The sequence below is a fragment of the Egretta garzetta genome, unplaced genomic scaffold (assembly GCF_000687185.1).
Source record: "Egretta garzetta isolate BGI_Z169 unplaced genomic scaffold, ASM68718v1 scaffold329, whole genome shotgun sequence".
Classification (NCBI taxonomy): domain Eukaryota; kingdom Metazoa; phylum Chordata; class Aves; order Pelecaniformes; family Ardeidae; genus Egretta; species Egretta garzetta.
In genome coordinates, this window is record NW_009269999.1 from 5,841,285 (window position 1) to 5,858,969 (window position 17,685).

At 41.1% G+C, this 17,685-nt stretch overlaps 1 protein-coding gene across 1 annotated transcript in view; it reads left to right on the forward strand.

Annotated features, from left to right (window-relative positions):
• Nucleotides 1-17,685, forward strand: part of AMBRA1 (autophagy and beclin 1 regulator 1) — a 124,375-nt gene that overhangs the window by 28,309 nt on the left and 78,381 nt on the right. The window contains 3 exon segments of the mRNA XM_035902903.1: nucleotides 1,067-1,249; nucleotides 14,851-14,934; nucleotides 15,488-15,588. Coding sequence (XP_035758796.1) covers nucleotides 1,067-1,249; nucleotides 14,851-14,934; nucleotides 15,488-15,588 — 368 coding nt within the window.

The following is a 17,685-nucleotide window of genomic DNA, read 5'->3' on the forward strand; positions in this document are numbered from 1 at the left end:
TATTTTCATGATCCTGGGAAGTACCAGTCTGGTAACTTGAATTGAATAAAAAAAAAGAACAAGGTCAAATACATGTATGGAATGGGGGTGTGGGGGGTGTGTGTGTGTGTGTGAGCTTGAAGTTAAAGGAATAGACATCTTAATGTCTAATTACTTGGGGAGGTGTATCTGTTGTTATTTCCCCTCCTCCCTCCAAATTAGAGTTCAAGTCTAATCCAAATAAGGCTAAATAAATGATTATTCAAACATCTGAGGTGTCTGGACTTTAATACTGAGTAGCTGTATCATAGAAAGCATGTGCTAGGAGCTGTGGATGTATGCAGTGTAGGAAAAGAGAGTGTGTTTTTACCTGTCTAGCATCAAGGAAGGGGGTAATATCAAGGCGCGATACCTGATGCAAATGAAGGCCAAGTTATGCATGAGAGAGAATGAAGAGTTAATTGGAGAGGAACGTTTTCATTTCAGGTGGGATGCAAGGCTTTTAATGTTCCTGTTAACATATATGTAGTGGATCTGGTGAAATTGCCACTATATGAAATCCCTACCATTTGGATTAGAAGGTAGTTAAACAAAGCTGTCAAACCTTTTATTTTTCTATTGCTTGATACTTTATGGTCAAGTACCCTCAAAACAACAGCGCCTTCTTACAGTGTTTATTTGGACACTGCTGCTGTTTGGTATTGCAAGCAGAGTTCACCTTGGGAGTGGGCTTGATTCTTATCAGGGATGGTTGCTGGGGTAGTTGTGTGAACTGGTAATAAATGAAACAATGGGCTCCAAAGAGTCCTGAGAAACAAACTTCTCTGTGCCTGTGGATGAGCATTTTTGTCTACAGGTACTGTGTAGTGCTTCTATTTGCACAACAGGGGAATCACGTGGGAGTGTAGTGTATAAAGGGAAAATTATTTCTACTTGCTTTCTTTATTTACTCTGTCTTACTCACTGATAAAATGCAAACAGCCGATTTTGTGATATGCTGTTACTGTCCTGGAGCTCAAAAGGAAAAATAGGGCTGTCTGTCATTCTATACTTGTGTAACGAGTGTCTGTGTATATCTCTTGCTCAGGTTGTCTCCTGCTGCATATTATGCTCAGAGGATGATCCAATATCTTTCCCGGAGGGACAGTATTCGACAACGCTCTATGCGATACCAACAAAACCGTCTCCGCTCTTCGTCCTCCTCTTCTTCTACTGCAGAGAACTCAAGCCCATCTGTAGAGGGAAATGATCTGGAATTTGAAGATTTTGAGTAAGTGTGCATGCTGCCTTGCCCTCTTGCTTGAGTCTGTTGTCAGCAGAAGACTGCTTTGTGGCTTCCCACTGTTTACCAATCAAAGACATCTTGGGCTTCCTGTAGGAACAGGTTAAGTCAATTCATTCAATTGATAATTAGGAGCTGTGATTGCTACAAATGAGTCTTGTCATTTCTGTTATGAAAATTAAGGATGCTTTAGGCTACCTTCAACTCATTAGGCTATCTCAACCAGATTTAAAAGACTGGTTAAATAAAGAAAAGAAGAATCTTTTTCTACCATGGAACAGATGGGGAGTCAAGAGTTTATTAGAGCCTTCAAGTCTTGAGACAGAACAGGAACCACTAAGAGGCTTTGCAGGACTTAGTGCTTTGGTTTAAGGCGGTAGGAGACAGCCAAACATGTTCTGTTGCTTTTACTTGCTCTATCTATACTACAACTTTGTCAAATTAACTGAAATTCCTGGGATTGTTTTTTTGGAAGACTCGGTGATTGTGAATCTGTGTTAAGGCTTAGTTTCCTCTACAGAGAGCAAATGGCCTCTTGTGTCAAAGTGAGGAATGACTCTGCATCCAAACCTTAGAAGAGCACTCATGTAAGCCGCTGTATTTCCTTCCGAGTGATTCTCCTGACAAACTTTTAAAATCTGCTTTCCAGGATCTGCTTTTGGACTTCTAGTGATACCCAGTGTAATCCCAGAAAAAAAATCTATTGCAAACCCTTTCCAGTAAATGGAGGTATAGTAATGTTTAGATGGCATGGAGACCAAAGGTTAGGAATGTACGTTAAAATCCATTTTAGCAGAAAAGAGACTATGACCTTTCTTGTCTGTCTTCAGACATTTCCTTTTAAATACGGGATTTTCCCTGAGTACTTTTAAGTATTTCACTTAATTTCCGTCCCTCCCCCCCCCCTTGTGTATATTATAATTAAAACAGGATGATTCTGAGCATGGTCATAGAAGTAGTTTACGGTAGTAGTGTAGAAGGGAGGTGTATTTGATGAGTGCTTTGAACCCCTCAAAAATCTGGGGTTTTATGTTGCTGCTGCCAGCAGAGGATGCTGTCAACTTTACTACTGTCATAACTTTCATGTTTACTTGCTGCAGTGGTACATACATGAGATGGCATGTTGTTAAAGCTCCCTGTCCTTTGTGTCAGGGTGAAGTCCTTTTATGAAGGTCACTGGTAACACTAGCTACTCCCAGAAAAGCAAGGTATTAATCCCTGACTTTTTAAGTGGTGGTAGACTTTTTATCCTTAGAATGTTGTTCTGTGAAGCTGTCATTTCATGCTCCAGCTATTAAATATTCAGAAATACGGGGTGAGTGAATGTCTTCCCCTGTCATTGTGGCCTTGTTTGTGTAACATGTAAATGAGGGGAGATAATGCAGAAGAATTACTGCTAGTAGCTTTTCCCAAGCATCTTTGAGATCTGGAAGAACAGAAGTATGGTGGCTGCTGGGCCCATTTTGTGAGGCGGGTGCGTTGCAAGCATAGACCTTAATATTTCTATTATTCCATTTCATTTGTCTGGGGCAGCTTGTTCTTCTGGGAAAAGAAAAGATGGTAAGTTCTTCATTCACAGAGCCAGGCAAATGCCTGCAGAGAAGTGTGTTCCCCTGCAGATAATATTCACACAGTAAGAGCACCCAGTCAGGGAAGCAATTCAATCAGCTATGCTAAGGTTGTCTTTCATTTCATACTGAGCAAAAAAGTGTTTATTCCTTACTGTGCAGTGGCTGAATTTGTTGGTTGAATATTTTATATTGAATTCTGGTCTGTGCATTCAAGACATGCTGTCTTTTTCCTTCTCTGCTTCATTATTTTTCCTGGCTGATTAGAGGGAGCTGCTGTGCGGGGGTCCTTAGAGCTGGAACTTGTCTCGTGACTCATTTGACTACTTCTGCTGACACTTCACAATGCAATCTCTTATACAGAGTTCTTGCTTCTCTTTTTGGCTTCCGCATCACTCCTTCTTTGCTTGCTCACCTGAGCAGAGTCATGTATTTCTTTCTGTATTTGTTTCTTGCCCTGATCTAGATGCTCTGGCTTCCTTGCTTCTCCAGATCTGATGTAGGACAGGGAGTTGCTACTGTGTCTAGCTGTCTGCAGCTCATGCTTTTCTCCTTTAATCCAGTGAATTTTTTTTTAATGTAAAAGCCATAGCAAATTGCCTTGATGCTCTATCTTTCTAAACTGGTTAATGTAATTGGTAAAAACTCTCTTCTTTCACTTTTCTAGAGATCTAGGAGAAAGGTGTAAGGAGCATTAAACACCACTTGGCTTTACTGTACACAGAGCTCTGGGCAAGAGCAGCTTTGTTTACCTAATGACCTAGTAAGGGGCATGAAAAACTTGGCCTCTGCACTGTTTGTGTTCATATGGCCTCCAAATTTAAGCTAAAGCCTCTCTTCCTGTGTGTCAGTCTCATGGTATCATTTTCTCCATGCAGTTTCTCCAGAATCTCATTTAAATTCATTCATAAATACATTTAGTTTGTGATAGCAATAACAGTAGTGTTGGTCTAAGAATGTGAATTGAGTGGGTTTTTTATAGATATTAGTAATATCCTTCTATTACACCAGCTCTTACGGACAGGGGAGGAGGAGGGAGACACAAGCTGTAACTGTGTTATTTGGTCTAATAAGATGTTATCTCTCTACATGCGCTGCCTGTGTTTAACCTGTCACTGTTGTCATCTTACTGCTTATTGAATACAACTGACAACTGTAAACTTAGTCATGTCTGCATGAAAGCATTTAATATACTTTGTAATATATATACAGATTGTAATATTAGGTTATTAACAGATAAATTGATATGAGTGGGTTTTCAGGTTAGCTTTAGCAGAATCGTAAGCTAAAATGAAAAGGTTTCTTGTATTCTGGGATAAGAAGCTCTGAATGGAGAATGACGTCACTTTAGTCTTCCAGCATAACTGGTAAAAATAGATTCTTTATAGACAAGTCATAGATGCTGAACTTTCTAATTTCAAGGTCTTTTTTTTGGGTGTCTTATGTTTGGATCATATAGTAAATTTAGATTTTCAGAGCTAAACTATCTTTTCTTTTGACTTCTTTAAGAAGTTTGACTGGGTCTCTTCTAGAGACTTCCTTTAGTCTAGAACAGCTCTGATGCTGGAGACCGTGGCTGATGCTTCTAGGACTCCTGGGGTAGTGCAAGCTAATTTTTTCATGTGTAATTCTAAATCTGTCACCATAATCAGAATGTGAAGGTGTTTCTGCAGATGAATCCTGGCCATCTACGTTCCTTCTTGGCTGCAGTAAGTATGGGAACAAGTCATAGTATCATAGAATCGTTTAGGTTGGAAAAGACCTTTAAGATCATAGAGTCCAACCGTTAGCCTAGCACTGTCAAGTCCACCACTAAACCATGTCCCTACTTGTCTTTTAAATACCTCCAGGGATGGGGACTTGACATGTCCTTCCCTGAGCAGCCTGTTCCAATGCTTGACAACCCTTTCAGTGAAGAATTTTTTCGTAATACCCAATCTAAACCTCCCCTGGCGCAACTTGAGACCATTTCCTCTTGTCCTATTGCTTGCTACTTGGAAGAAGAGACCAACACCCACCTTGCTGCAGCCTCCTTTTAGGTAGTTGTAGAGGGCAAAAAGGTCTCCCCTCAGGCTCCCTCTCTCCAGCCTAAACAGCCGTGCAAGTACAGGTCGTTTTATCTGTCAGACTGAAAAGCAGATATATAGGACAGTGCACCACCTTGCTGTCTGAAAGCCTTGCTCATATCCTTCACTACAGTTCTATAAAGGCTTTCAAGCCAAGGCTAAAGGTGTGACTGTGGCTGACTCCTCTGTCTGCTTTTGAGAGTGGGTTGCCTGGTAGAATATAGATATGAAGGAGCTTGGAGATTACACTCTTTTAATGTCTGCGGTTTTTCCCCTTTCTATCCTCTCCTTTTTCCTTCCTCCCAGGAGGATCTTTGCTGGGGTGGATCCATCCATCCATTGTCGTGGACTAGGAAGGTCTTTATTGTGTCTTTACAACAAGAAGGGCTTTACCTCACAGGCCTGAAATCTTGTTTTGGTGCTTTATCTTTTCAATTTCTTTTGAGACACTACTGAGCACCCAGACAGAGAATATGAGCACTGTAGGCACTGTTTTACTGAGACCATAATGGGCATTCTGGTTTCATGGAAGCAGGCTCTTGCTTTGCAGAGATAATGAATCACTTACAGAAAGCTTACAAGATTCAGGGTGATGTTATTTGGCTTCATTTGTCAGTTTAGAAATCCTTTTGTTTAAGGCATGTTCAGGACCAAGACTTGTGGTTTCTCAGATGTCCATCTTGCAGGGGTCTCTTCCTAAGTGCATAAGATACATGAGTATCCACCGTACCTGTCTTCCGCCATTTTTGGTTGCTTTATTGACACTGTCATGGCAATAGCCTCTTGCCTGAAAAGGTTCTAAGATAGCAACCTGCCAGCTGACTGCCACTGCATTAAAGCTGTAAATCTCACTTCTGGTTTCTTGAATAGGATTTTCATTTATTTTGGAGAATACTATGGTAGATTCTTTTTGGCCTCTTCCATTGGTGAAGTGTTTGGTTGGGAGTCTGTTTTGTGTCATAGTCAGTGCTCCACTTCAAGCTGGTATTTTGGTTTAATTTTTTTATGTATTAAGAAGAAAAGCACGTGGCTGATTAAACATTTCTGCCAGATATCCAGGCAATCACCCTTCTTTTGGAATGTCTTCATTTAAGGCATCTTTTCTTGGTAGCTTCTTTAAGAACCTTGACTTTTGCTTTGGTACCTGAAAATATTAGGAACTTGCTTGGAAGCAATTGTGTCTGAACTGACATTATCATGAGACAGAGAAGGGGAGACAGTGGCTGTGGCAGTGTGGTTACTCAGTAGCGTGCGCTTGGCTAGTAGGTTTGGTTTGGGATTCTGTTCTCCCTATTACTTCTCAAGTGGAATGGTAGAAGTGGGTTTCAGGGAGGGAGTTGTGTATCATGGTTAGAATAAGCCTGTGTTTTGCTTAATGGCTGAGACAAAGAGATTTTGGAAAGTTTGAGTGAGGGGAGAGGGAGGTTGGAGATTACCACTTACTGAAATAACTTCTTCCCTACCACTGAAAGTGTAGGAATTCCGTGCTTGTGTTTAAATCCAGTTTCTACCTTTTCAGGCTGACTCTGTATTGTTGTTTGCTAGAGACACAGCAATGGGAGCATTAATCTGCAGAAATGCAATCAATTCACAATGTGCCTGCTGTTTTCCCTTAGTACACCAACTACTAAGAGCACATGGGTAGAACTCGGACTCTGTACAGCCAGTCTTGATCTTTACTGCTCTCCTTCCCAGCTGTTCACTGTGCATTCATGTATTTCAGAGTGGGTTTTTTCCTTCCTGTGACAACCTTAAACTAGGAGCCAGGTTTTCTTGGCAGGAGGAGAGATTTAAATGGCTAAAGTTTTTTTTCTGAGACTTGAAGTAAGTATGGAGCTTTTGATCTACAGCTCCAGAACAGCGAGACAAGTTCTGTCATTGTAGAGAGAGAAGTGAAGGCAATCCCAGAGGTAAGTAAAGAGGTTTACTCTGTAGGGTGACTACAGCTTAAGCTGATACCTCAGGATGGATGGGATACCAAGGGCTAAGTTGTGATAGGGCATAGTGAAGGTGGGTAAGAGAGTTGACTTGGTCAGTGGTAGCCTTTTGGTGTAGTGGTAGAAGGGTAGCGTATCTGAACCACAAGGTTTCTAAAAGCAGTTAGGCTGGGGTTGTTTTCATTTTTCTCCTTATCATCCTGATGTTTACATTTGAGGTTAACAAAAGATATGGTAGGAGATGTGAGAATCTCTGTAGGCTCTTCACATCACTTGAATGCTGATGGAAGTGGATTTTTAGGATCCATGACATACCAGTATACCGCAGAAAAAGCAACAGTTTCTTTCTGGAAGTCTTAGATGGGACAGTTTGTTATCTGTCCTCCTTACTTGAGCAGCTACAAATAATATTCTTGTTAGAATTTGTTATTTGACTTCAGATGAAGATATTAAAAGAAAGATTGCTATTTGTTGTATGTACCTGCCTTTGTTGTTTTCTTCCCAGAGCCCTTTTATCTGTAGTTTTGATGCTGTTTACTCTGCTTCTGTTTCTTGGCTCACATGGCTCTGCCTCACTGTTTTTGATGAAGATGAACCTTCTTAAAGCTGGCTTTCAAGGCAGACCTGAATTTTGTGGAACTTGGTGGTCACTTTCTGTGTTGTTTTTTTCCTCTCTGTTATAGGTTTCTGGAGCAGTTAGCACTGGGATGTTGCTTCCAGATACAGAGAAATTTGTATTAATTATATTCGTCATCTTAAACACAGTTGCAGGCTAAGAATGCTATCAAGTCCTGGATGAATGGGAATGATATTGAATCTACTCTTTGAACTTCATTTTTCAAGGATTAGTGAGAGTCTTAGCTTGGCTTGTGATCTACTCATAGTAGCCTGCAGCTTCATTTTCCCTATTCTTTTTATCTTTATTTTTTGTGACGGTCTTTTATATTCCCCTTATCTTGGTCTTAATGTCTAATAATACTGCCTGGATGCAGTGACAGGCAATGACTGTTTCCTTGCAGCAGTACTGCAGGATATTGCTAACCTCTCCAGCATAATGTTGTTTTACCATTAAGTCACATTCCAGCAAGGCAAGTGTCTTCATAGCAGAGCGGTGAAAGAATGAGTGCCTTTTGAAAGATGACAGTTGCCAGAAAAGCTCACATCATATTCCATACTGCTGGTTGCCTGGGCTTGTAGAAACAGTTTTGATGTCAAGATGGTACCCTTCATCCATCTGAGCTTTTCTGCTACTTATGAGCTGTGTTCAGTGTTTTCTTTTTGCTTCTATTTTGTGTCTGTGAAACTCTTAAGTCAAGCTAGGTCACCTAGTAGATGATGTCTGGTGTTAACGAGAGTGATCAGGAAGCAAGCTGTTGCTAGTTTGTGGCTGGCCACACAGAAGAGGCAGTGGTTAGCATTTTTCAAGCCTGTAGGTCTAATAGGTTAGGGTCGTTTGTGCAGTTATGTTTTCATTTCTGTTTCCCTTGGAAGAGCAGTAGCATAACAGAGCACTACGTTTAAAAAAAAAAAAAAAAAGTTGGTGTTTACTTTTGACATTTTATTCAAGTATTGAAGCCTGATGGGGCAGCTGCTTGTATGTTTGTGCTAGCACCAGTTGTGAAGTTTCCAAGTGATTAGAATTAGCCATAGTGATGTTTTTCCTAGTCATAGTCATACTTGGATGAATGTTTGAAAATGGCTAATTAAGGGGTCTCAGAGGAAGGGTGGTGGTAGTGCTAGATGCCCTGGTTTTTTTATAAAACACTGAATACAGTGGTTTCCTTAATACTCATGTACCAGGTCTAGACCAGGGAGTAAGGATTCTCTACTTTCATCTGGCCTCTGATGTTTCTGTTTTCTAATGACTCACTGTAGCTATGGAGTGTATCAGTCTTATTCTAAAAGGTGTCATCGATTTGTGAGCCCGCCACACAGTGAGGTGATTAAAATAGAGACAACTGGATACCGTGCCTAGATAAGAGTGTGTGCTTCATTCTGGTTCTGAATCAGTCCTTCTCTGAAGCAATTAATCCTTGGCATTTAATAGGCAAGTGCTGCTGTTTGACCAGGTGATAAATCCTCTCTTATGTGATGCTTCTCTGAAACACTTGATCTTCTGAAGTGCCATTTTTAATCTTGTAAATACATTTTCCTCTGAACAGCCCTCTGAGAGGTAATCAAGGCTGGGGGGTTTGTTTCCCTCTGGTCAGGAGAGCCATTAGTAACTCAGCAGTCTGCTGTTTTATAGGAAGTTTTAGCTGATAAATAGATACAAGTTTTCCCTGGTGTTCCCTTGAAAAAGCTCCTAGTGAAAAGACTGACATTTTAGCCTTCAAATGAACATAGGAAGAGGGAAAGGTGCTATGTCTTCTTGGGTGACTTACCTAACTGCTTTATCAATTACCGTATTAAGTAGCTATGTTAAAGGTCTCTTCTTCTAGTTCCTGTCTCTCCAGCTGGGCAGCATTGCTCTTTGCAGTTTCTCTAATATTTTTATTCTTCAATTTTGTTTAGCTTCCAGTGTTATATTTGGGAGTTTGCTCCATGGTCCTAATACATTTAGTGCCAGGAAAGGCTTTTTGTGTAGCAGATGCTTCTTTTTGCTTAAATTTTCTTGTTTCTTGTTGTCTCCTTCTGTTCTGCCTTAAGTACTTCTCCTTCAGTAATGGTCGTATCCTTCAAAGATCAATTTATACCTTTCATTTTTGCTAGATTATGTATGTTCTCTTAAATCAGTGTTTTTGTCATTTTAATATCTGTGCATGTCAATACGTGCACCTGTTTTGATAGGATTGATGCTCATGACTTGCTTATTTGTATTTACTTGTGGAAAAAAGTGTCTGCTTAGAGATAAGTCAGTTGTCTTAAATCTTTTCACTTAAACATAATCCTGTTTTTAGGTGAGGTACCCTTGTTCTTAGAGCCATAAGTAGGGTGGTCCCCTTTTCCTGGGCTGAGTTTGCAGCTTCTCCGAGACTTAAGGACTGTGAGTAAGGTAGCGTATACTGGATGGAACCTGTATTTTTTCATTAAGAGACTAGTCCTACTGATCCAGGAGATGTTATTCCAGCTACTAGGTCTCTCTGCAGAGTTACAACGGCCTTGCAGTGTGGCTTTTCCTTTTGTTTTCTAGGATACCTGTATCTCACTGAGATATTCAGAATGTCGAGGGTTTAATTATTTTGTGTTTACCCCTCTATTTTGAGAGGCTTATTTCCTAGAAATGCTCCCAGTTTGCCCTAACTTTATTTGTAGGAGATACTCAGGATCTTGTAGGATCAGACAGAGGAAAAACTAAAGCTTTAACGTCTTCTGGTGTTTGCTGCTCCTCTCAGTTGCAAAGCTAGTAGTTATCTTTCTATCATAGTGTTCCCAACACTGTATGTCCTTTACTCATAAGGATGGTGCTGGAAAGTGATCGACATGTTCTTAGAATCGCCAGCAAACCTCACCACCTTTTTTCCTACTTCTGTAACCTTTGTAGTACACACTTCATCTTGTTGTCCTAAGCAGCTCTTGGGAGTGCATCCTTCCTAGGGAGTATATCCTTCCCAGGATATATGTCATCTGTTTCAGTCTAAATCAGCAGCAAATCCTGTGAACTGCAAGACTTCAGGATCTGTTTCTTCTTTAGTACGGCCAGTTTAATGTGACATCCTCCAGGTACCTCTTTAGAGGCAGACTTGACCAACCTCTCAAGCCAAACAAGTTTGTATTTTCTGGTAACCTCCTCTGAGCTCCTGATATGATCTTTGTGCTACTCCTGCCCTCTGTGCTGTCTCCTCTGAAGTAACCTCCTGCAGTCTTAAAAAATTGATAGCAAGTAGGTGGAGATACTTAATTTTTGAAGTACTGAGAAAATGTTATGTTACATCAAGATGGTACAACTGAATCCAGTGCCAACCCTTATGGATATTAGTAGATGCCACTTCACCAATTATTTACCATTTCTATTGTATGTAAGTGTCTAACCTCTGCAATAGAAATTGATTTAGCAGTTTAAATTGGATCACGTGAAACACGATAAAATGCTGAAAATATGGAACAATTGGCTTGGTCTGATATAATTTGATTCTTATGAATTTGCATGGCTTACTTGTGCTGGCTCTGATAATTAAATGGCTTTTCAAAATGGTCATTGTTGACCTAATTCCATTGGCAGTGTAGTCAGTGGGAGTTTTAATTTTGACTACAATGGGAACGGTTAGACGAACAGATTGCATTAGAAATCTCATGCTGTGTGTTTAATTTCACTTCCTGATACAACAATCTCTAAATATTAAAGAGAATTCTTGCCAAGATAGAAAAGCAGAGCATAGCTTTTTTCCTTTCTGACAGTCTTGACTATCTTCTGTATCTACTCGGTTATTAATGCAGTAGCCAAGTTACCAGATGAAAAAGAATGCCTTTTTCTCCAAGCTCAAGGATGCAAAGTTTTGCATCTCCATCTCTGTTTTCAGAGCCAGCATTGCTGCTCCATTATATTTACATTGGTCAACTTTTCTCTCAACAAGCAAACAAAACAGTAGCCGAAAAATCCAAGGAGATTTGATTGTCTTAGCCAGTTTAGGATAAACTTTCATCCTTCTTATGCCCTACTAAAGGTCCATAAATCTCTTGAATGTTTGGGAATTGCTTTCTTTTCTTGCTCCATTCTGTGTTAGTGTTAATGCTGTTTTTCCCCTACCAACTCTTACTCTTCATATCGCTGTTTTGATTTCTCCTACACTGGTATCTGAACAAATTATGAATAACCTGAATTTTGAGCCAGGCCCTTAAAGTTTTTTTGACCATTTGTTGGTTCTTGCCATTTTCCTCCTGAGACAAATTAGTCTGTTAATAATTATAGTATTAAGTCTCCCTTGTCACTTTACACGCTGATTACTTCTGATTCTTTCCCTGCATCTTGCTCAATGGATTGCTTAGTTCCTTCATTATTGTTTTTTCTCTGCAGAACTTTCCCTGTGCGGTTCCTATTTGCTGGTCCACTTAAAACAAAGGGCATTGCAGGACACTGTTACAGCACTTGCTGGGGCACATTTTTGTTTCATTTACTTTTGCAAGGTTATTGAGTTGCTTTACAGAAGAGGCTTTTTTATGTAGACACACACTCTGAGGGATCTGCTTTTGCAGGTCATGTTAATTAAACTATCCACTGCTAATCATTAGCTAATGAGTCTGTAGGTAGTTGACACTGAATAGAAAGTAGAGCATTAGATCTTCACCAGTACTTCAGAGAACTTTGGAAAGTTTTCATTTCTTGCTGGAGTGCTTCACGCTGGCACTACAGTCCTGCTAACATCTGCTCTCCTCCCTCTGTCAGCAGGCTGTATGTGGTACAGAAATAACACACAGTGCCACCCATCTTCACTGATCTGAAGAGGATTTTTTTTTTTATTTTCCTTTTTAGAAGGTGCAGAAATAATCTTCAGCTGGCACCAGGGTAATATCAGCTGTTACAGCTTTTCAGCACTAGACGCTTAAAAACACTCTTGCATGGAGTTGGGCATGGGAGTTTAAATATAAATGACTCTCTAAATTAGTGATTCAGAGTAATGTTTAGTAATATTCCTCTCTAGCACAGGGGAGCGTATCTTGCACTTCCATTACAGTAAATGGGAATTCCAGTATTCTCAAGGGGTAGTCACTGTTTCTCATTCCCAATTCTGCTGTTTGAGTTACAGGGCAGTGGCAGTTGAGGTGTGGTGGGGTTTTTTGGTTTGGTTTTTTTTTGTTTTGTTTTTTGTTTTGTTTTGTTTTTGTTAAAAATTGCTTGCTGTCTCTTGAATCATCAGAGGCTGTGTCTGTCATGGTAAAAACTGAAGAAAAGTCTAGTCTATATTTTTTCCCTTCCAGGCTTTTTGTATTGGGGGAGGGTTGTACGCACAGCAAATGGGACAGTACAGGATGGAGTTCTCGCATCAGAAAGTCTCACTGATTAGAAAATTTGTGTCCCAAAATGTTCTTGTGGATGCGAAGAGCATTGGCTAGTGGCATTTTAAAAAACTTGAACAATTCGTTGCTTTAGGTCTCTTGATTTGCATTGTAGGAGACTGTGCCTTTATTTTGTTTGCTGGAGCTAATTCCTCATTCCTTTTGAAACCTGCTGCAGAGATTCTCTTCAACCAGAGAGCTCTGCAGGGTGTTGTCCTGCGCTTGTTCCTCTTGCTGATATTTGTCCCTTTCAAAACTATCTTCTAATTCTAGTAAATGTCCAAACAAATGCTAACCCTGAAAACTGTTTTGCTGCTTTTCTCCTAGGGCTGCCTACCAGTTTTGTTTCAAAAACTGCTACATCGACTTCTAAAAAGTGTATTTCTTGTCTGACTTTCACTAGCTTTTACTGTGTGTGGCAAGATCTGGAACATGATGCTTCTTTTTCCCGTTGGCCTTTTCTCTTCAGCCGGAAAAGTTGATATGCCAGCACTTGAGTTCCCAGGATTCCTTCTGTTATTGATCCACATCATAATAGGCTTGGAGGCCTCTGATAAAAGAACAGCAGCAGCTTTTACGTTTCTGATTTCAGGAACCCTGCTGGTTACACAGAAACCTAAGGGCAAGGTGCGGCTTTGGTGGTGAACTGCAAATGCTGCGTCTGCAGTAGGAGGAGAAATGGAAACTTGGAGCTTGGATTTAGATTTGGTTTTGGTGAAGTAGCTTGAAATGCTAACAAGCTTTGCAGAACAACCTCTGCTCTTGTGTTCCTGGTTCCTCAAGTGTGTGGGAAACAGCCACGTAATGGACTTTCTTCTCAGCCCACGTTTCTTGCTCACTGACTTTGAAAAAGCAAAACAAAAAAAAAAATTATAAAATGCACAGCTTGCTGGAGTGGGTTAGAAATGTGCTGCTAGTGTGTTGCATAAGGAATATTTAGTTTCCTAGTGATTCCAAGGCTCTGCAAGTAATATTCTCCCCACAACTGCCTTGGAAGGAGACAAGTAGGGCTGCAATTACAGATGGGGATCTGGAATCCAGGGAGAACAGACTTGCTACTTGTGCAAGGTCATGCAGAGAGTAAATTTCTGAACGGAGAATAAAGCACTGCGGAGGTCTGTTTCAGAACTCCAGACTCACTGATGGAGTCTCATTATTTTCCTTGCAGTTTTAGTGCTGTATAATTACAGGGCCCCTTGTGACCTATGAATGTTATACCAGGAATTTCACCTGCTGGGGACTCTGTAGGTCCTCTGGCTTGGCCTTCTGCTTGTTGTAGCGTTGTTATTGCCAAAATCAGACTGGGTCAGTCATGGCTTTGTCTAGCTCCTGTCTTGAAACTTCCAAGGATGGCAGCTCTGCAGCCTCTCTGGGTAACTTGTTCAGTGTTGCACTGCTCTCCTGGGGAAGAAGACTTCCCTGTGTCTGCTGTAGGACAATAGATGCTAGACCCTTTCCCCTCATTCCCCAAGGCCCAGACATTTATTGCAAAACAGAATGAGAGGTTTTTGAGGAGGTACAGTTTTGTTTGATACCACCTAATGTTTCTGACTTCACTGGAAAAGCTTGTGAAAGGTGAGATTATCTTAAGCTGTGATGGCACTTAAAGTGGACCTTGAGGGAAGGAGCGCAAAAGACTAGTATGCAGATTACGCTCTTCTGCCTGCACTTCTGGGAATGAAAAAGTGGAACTTAACAGATCTCTTTGACTAACAGAAAGTTCTCATCAGGACTGTGGTGTGCTTGCTTTTGCTCTCCCAGTCCAAATTCTAAAGTTTCTGGTTCATTTGCACAGGTGCTGACATTGAATCATTGACTCTCTGTGGTTTTGCTGATACTTTTGAGACATTGTCAAACAGTGAAGAAAGTGGACATTAGGCTACCCATATGTAAAATTGTCAGGAGTCTTTGGTACAGTAAGTTGTATGAGTTTGGAACATTAGAAGCACGTGACTTACGCAAGAGAACCATTAAATCTCAGTGGCATATTCAGGATGACTAAGTGACGCTGTTGCATTTTTCTATTCTTGGAGAATACTTTATTACATAGTATTTTTAATGTACTTTTTTTTTTTCTTTTGCTGAAGGGACAACGGAGACCGATCCAGGCACCGAGCTCCCCGGAATGCCCGCATGTCTGCACCATCACTGGGGCGCTTTGTCCCGAGGTAAGGCTTGTACATGTAAGCGTAAAAGGGTGTGAAAATCTTGGAGTTACCAGTTGCAGTACAGCTCTCTGGTGCTTTCAGATGGACTCCTTTTCTTGCACAGGGCTGCTGTATTCTTGGTTTGCAACTTCTGGGACCCTTGAGATAGCATATTAGTATGATCAGCTCATCCTGTGACATCTGAAGGACAGCATGGTCTTAGTGCTTCTTACCTGCAGGCTATGGTGTGAAGGCAGAATAGGAGGAGAAAAGAATCTGATCAGAGATTCTCAGCACAGTGTGCTGATTTGAGATTAGGAAGCTATTGTGGGAGGTAAAGGGTTTGCTTAATGCTGATCTTCAGAGCCACATTGATCAGAGGAGGATCTGATCTGTAACTTGCCTTTTGTCTGAAGTAGTGAAGTGGTTGGCTAAGCAGAGGAGTCCAGCCTTCCCTCTACTATAGTCTGCTGGAATGTAGTCATGTTTCCTTGAAGTAATTGCAGTTGCTGTCCAGGGCTGTAGCACATTGGGATATCTTTCTCCATGTAAGCTTACTCTCTTTGTTTTGCAGACGCTTCTTGCTGCCAGAGTACTTGCCTTATGCTGGGATTTTCCATGAACGGGGACAGCCTGGCTTGGCCACACATTCCTCTGTCAACAGGGTTTTGGCAGGTAATGAGATTTCCTTGTTTGCAGTAGTCGTGTATATTAGTGGTATTTTTCTCATGCATCTGAGCAGAGGAGATGAGGAAAAGTATAATTTCAGCTTCTGAGATTCTATTTAAATTGCCTGAAACAAGAGAAAGGACTGTTGGAGTGATGTGGTGAGTTGTCATTCAAGTGCTTGAGCATTGCAGATTTCACACTTCAAGTATGTGTATGGGAGCCTCTGCGTGAATTGGGGAGGGGTGCTGTTAACAATTCTCCCTTTGTTTAACTTCCTCCCCTATTCCTAGATGTCTTTTTCTTAACAACCTGACAGACTAATGATCAGCTTGCTGCAGGTCCTTCTAATTGAATTATAGGGTGCCTTGTTCGTGTTCCGGCTGGGAAGACGCACACAAGGCAATGCGGGATTCAATTAGGATCCTAATAAGTGCATATTAAAAAACTCAGCTGCCACCACACACAGGCATTTGGGAGCCTTAAAGGGCAGGCGGAGGTGGGAAATGAGGTGGGGGGAAGAGGAGGAGTATGGCACTCTGGCAGTTCATGAATGAGATGGTTACAGATGACACATCTTGAGGGTGGGTCTGAGTTGCTCTATAATTAACCCCAGTGCAGGGGAGTCATCTTGGAGCTCGGGGGAGAATGAGGGATGATGTATGGACAGGTAGGTTGGGATGTGGTTCTCTTCTTTCAGTGGTGATCCTGTGATTACCTACAGGAATGAAGTGCTGAAAGGTTTCTTAAGAGGCTGTGTGACCCTTTTCCTTATCCTACTAGATCAGCTATGCCTAAACCATTTTGGGCAGGATTTATCTAACCTGTTCTTAAGAGTCTTTGTTGGGGTGGAACTGTTGTTGGTTTTGCATGACTGATTTAGTATAGCAGTTGTCTTGTCTTTGCTAACAAATTTCTGGCATGTGCTGGACTTCTGTCTCTCTGGACGTCTTGGTTTGAGTGCATGGTAGGAGCTCAGCCAAAGGCTAGCCTCCAAAGCACCTCTGCTTTTTCTCCTTAGGAAAGAGTGGAGCTAGCCTAGCTTTAGCTGACGCATGTACTTTCCCGTGCTTGCTGCCTGTGTGGGCTTTGGCTGTTGGCACGTGGAAACAGCACACTGGCAGATAATTACTTGCTGCCAGGCAACACTGCAGAACTCTTGTGTGGCCCTGCTTTGCTGGAGACACCTGCCTTCAACCCTTCTCCAGCCCTCCTCACAGTTTGCCTGTTCCTTAGTATCTGGGAAACAGCCTGGCTTTTTCTCCTTGTATGTTTTGGGGGATTAGAGACCAAAATCCTTGAGCTTGTTGTTTGTTGTGTGTACACCAAGATTAACAAAAGAAGGCAAGTTGTAATCATGGGACTTTGAAAAAACAAGGTCAATCTTTTCTGTATGGTGCTGTGCTGAGCCTACTTAAGACAAGGTTTGTTGGCTCCTACAGTGTCGTGGAACCTCACACTGGAATGGCTGGGACTCCACAGTAAATGCTTTTATTGACTTAAATATAAAATTAATTCTCCTAATGCAGCAGCTGCTTGTGATAAGTTTTTTTTAATATTCTGTTTATTTTAGTCTGTACCTATGCTTTCAGCTTTCAAAATGTTTTTTACATTTGTGATCAAAAACATGTTAATGTGTTGCAGAAACCAGGAGAGTTGAAGTTGTAAATATTAGTTGGAGGCATGAAAGATGAGAACTAGAAAATGAGATTGCAGAGAATTTCTTGTGTTCATTATGTTGGTCAGCAGCATTGTCATCTTCAATACTGTATTTCAGAGCCATTGAAAGTTGCAGTGCTGACAGTTATGCTTTCCTTCTTAGTTAGTCTTGTGCTAAAAGCTTGTGGTCGTTCTTTCTTCACTATCATAGTGAAGAACCTCTACTCAAGTTCAAAAGTACCTTAACCCTGGCCTGGTAGTTATGGGTGAAGTTGCCAGCCTTGGCTGAGGGAAAAATCAATCATCTGTCTTGCTATTAACACAAGCTAATCTAAGCTTGAGTGCCTTGAATTGCTTCATCCTACCATGTATCCAGACTGTCATTTCTGAATTATGTTTAAATGTATAAATGCCAAATATATTTCTTATGTAACCTCTACAGCATTT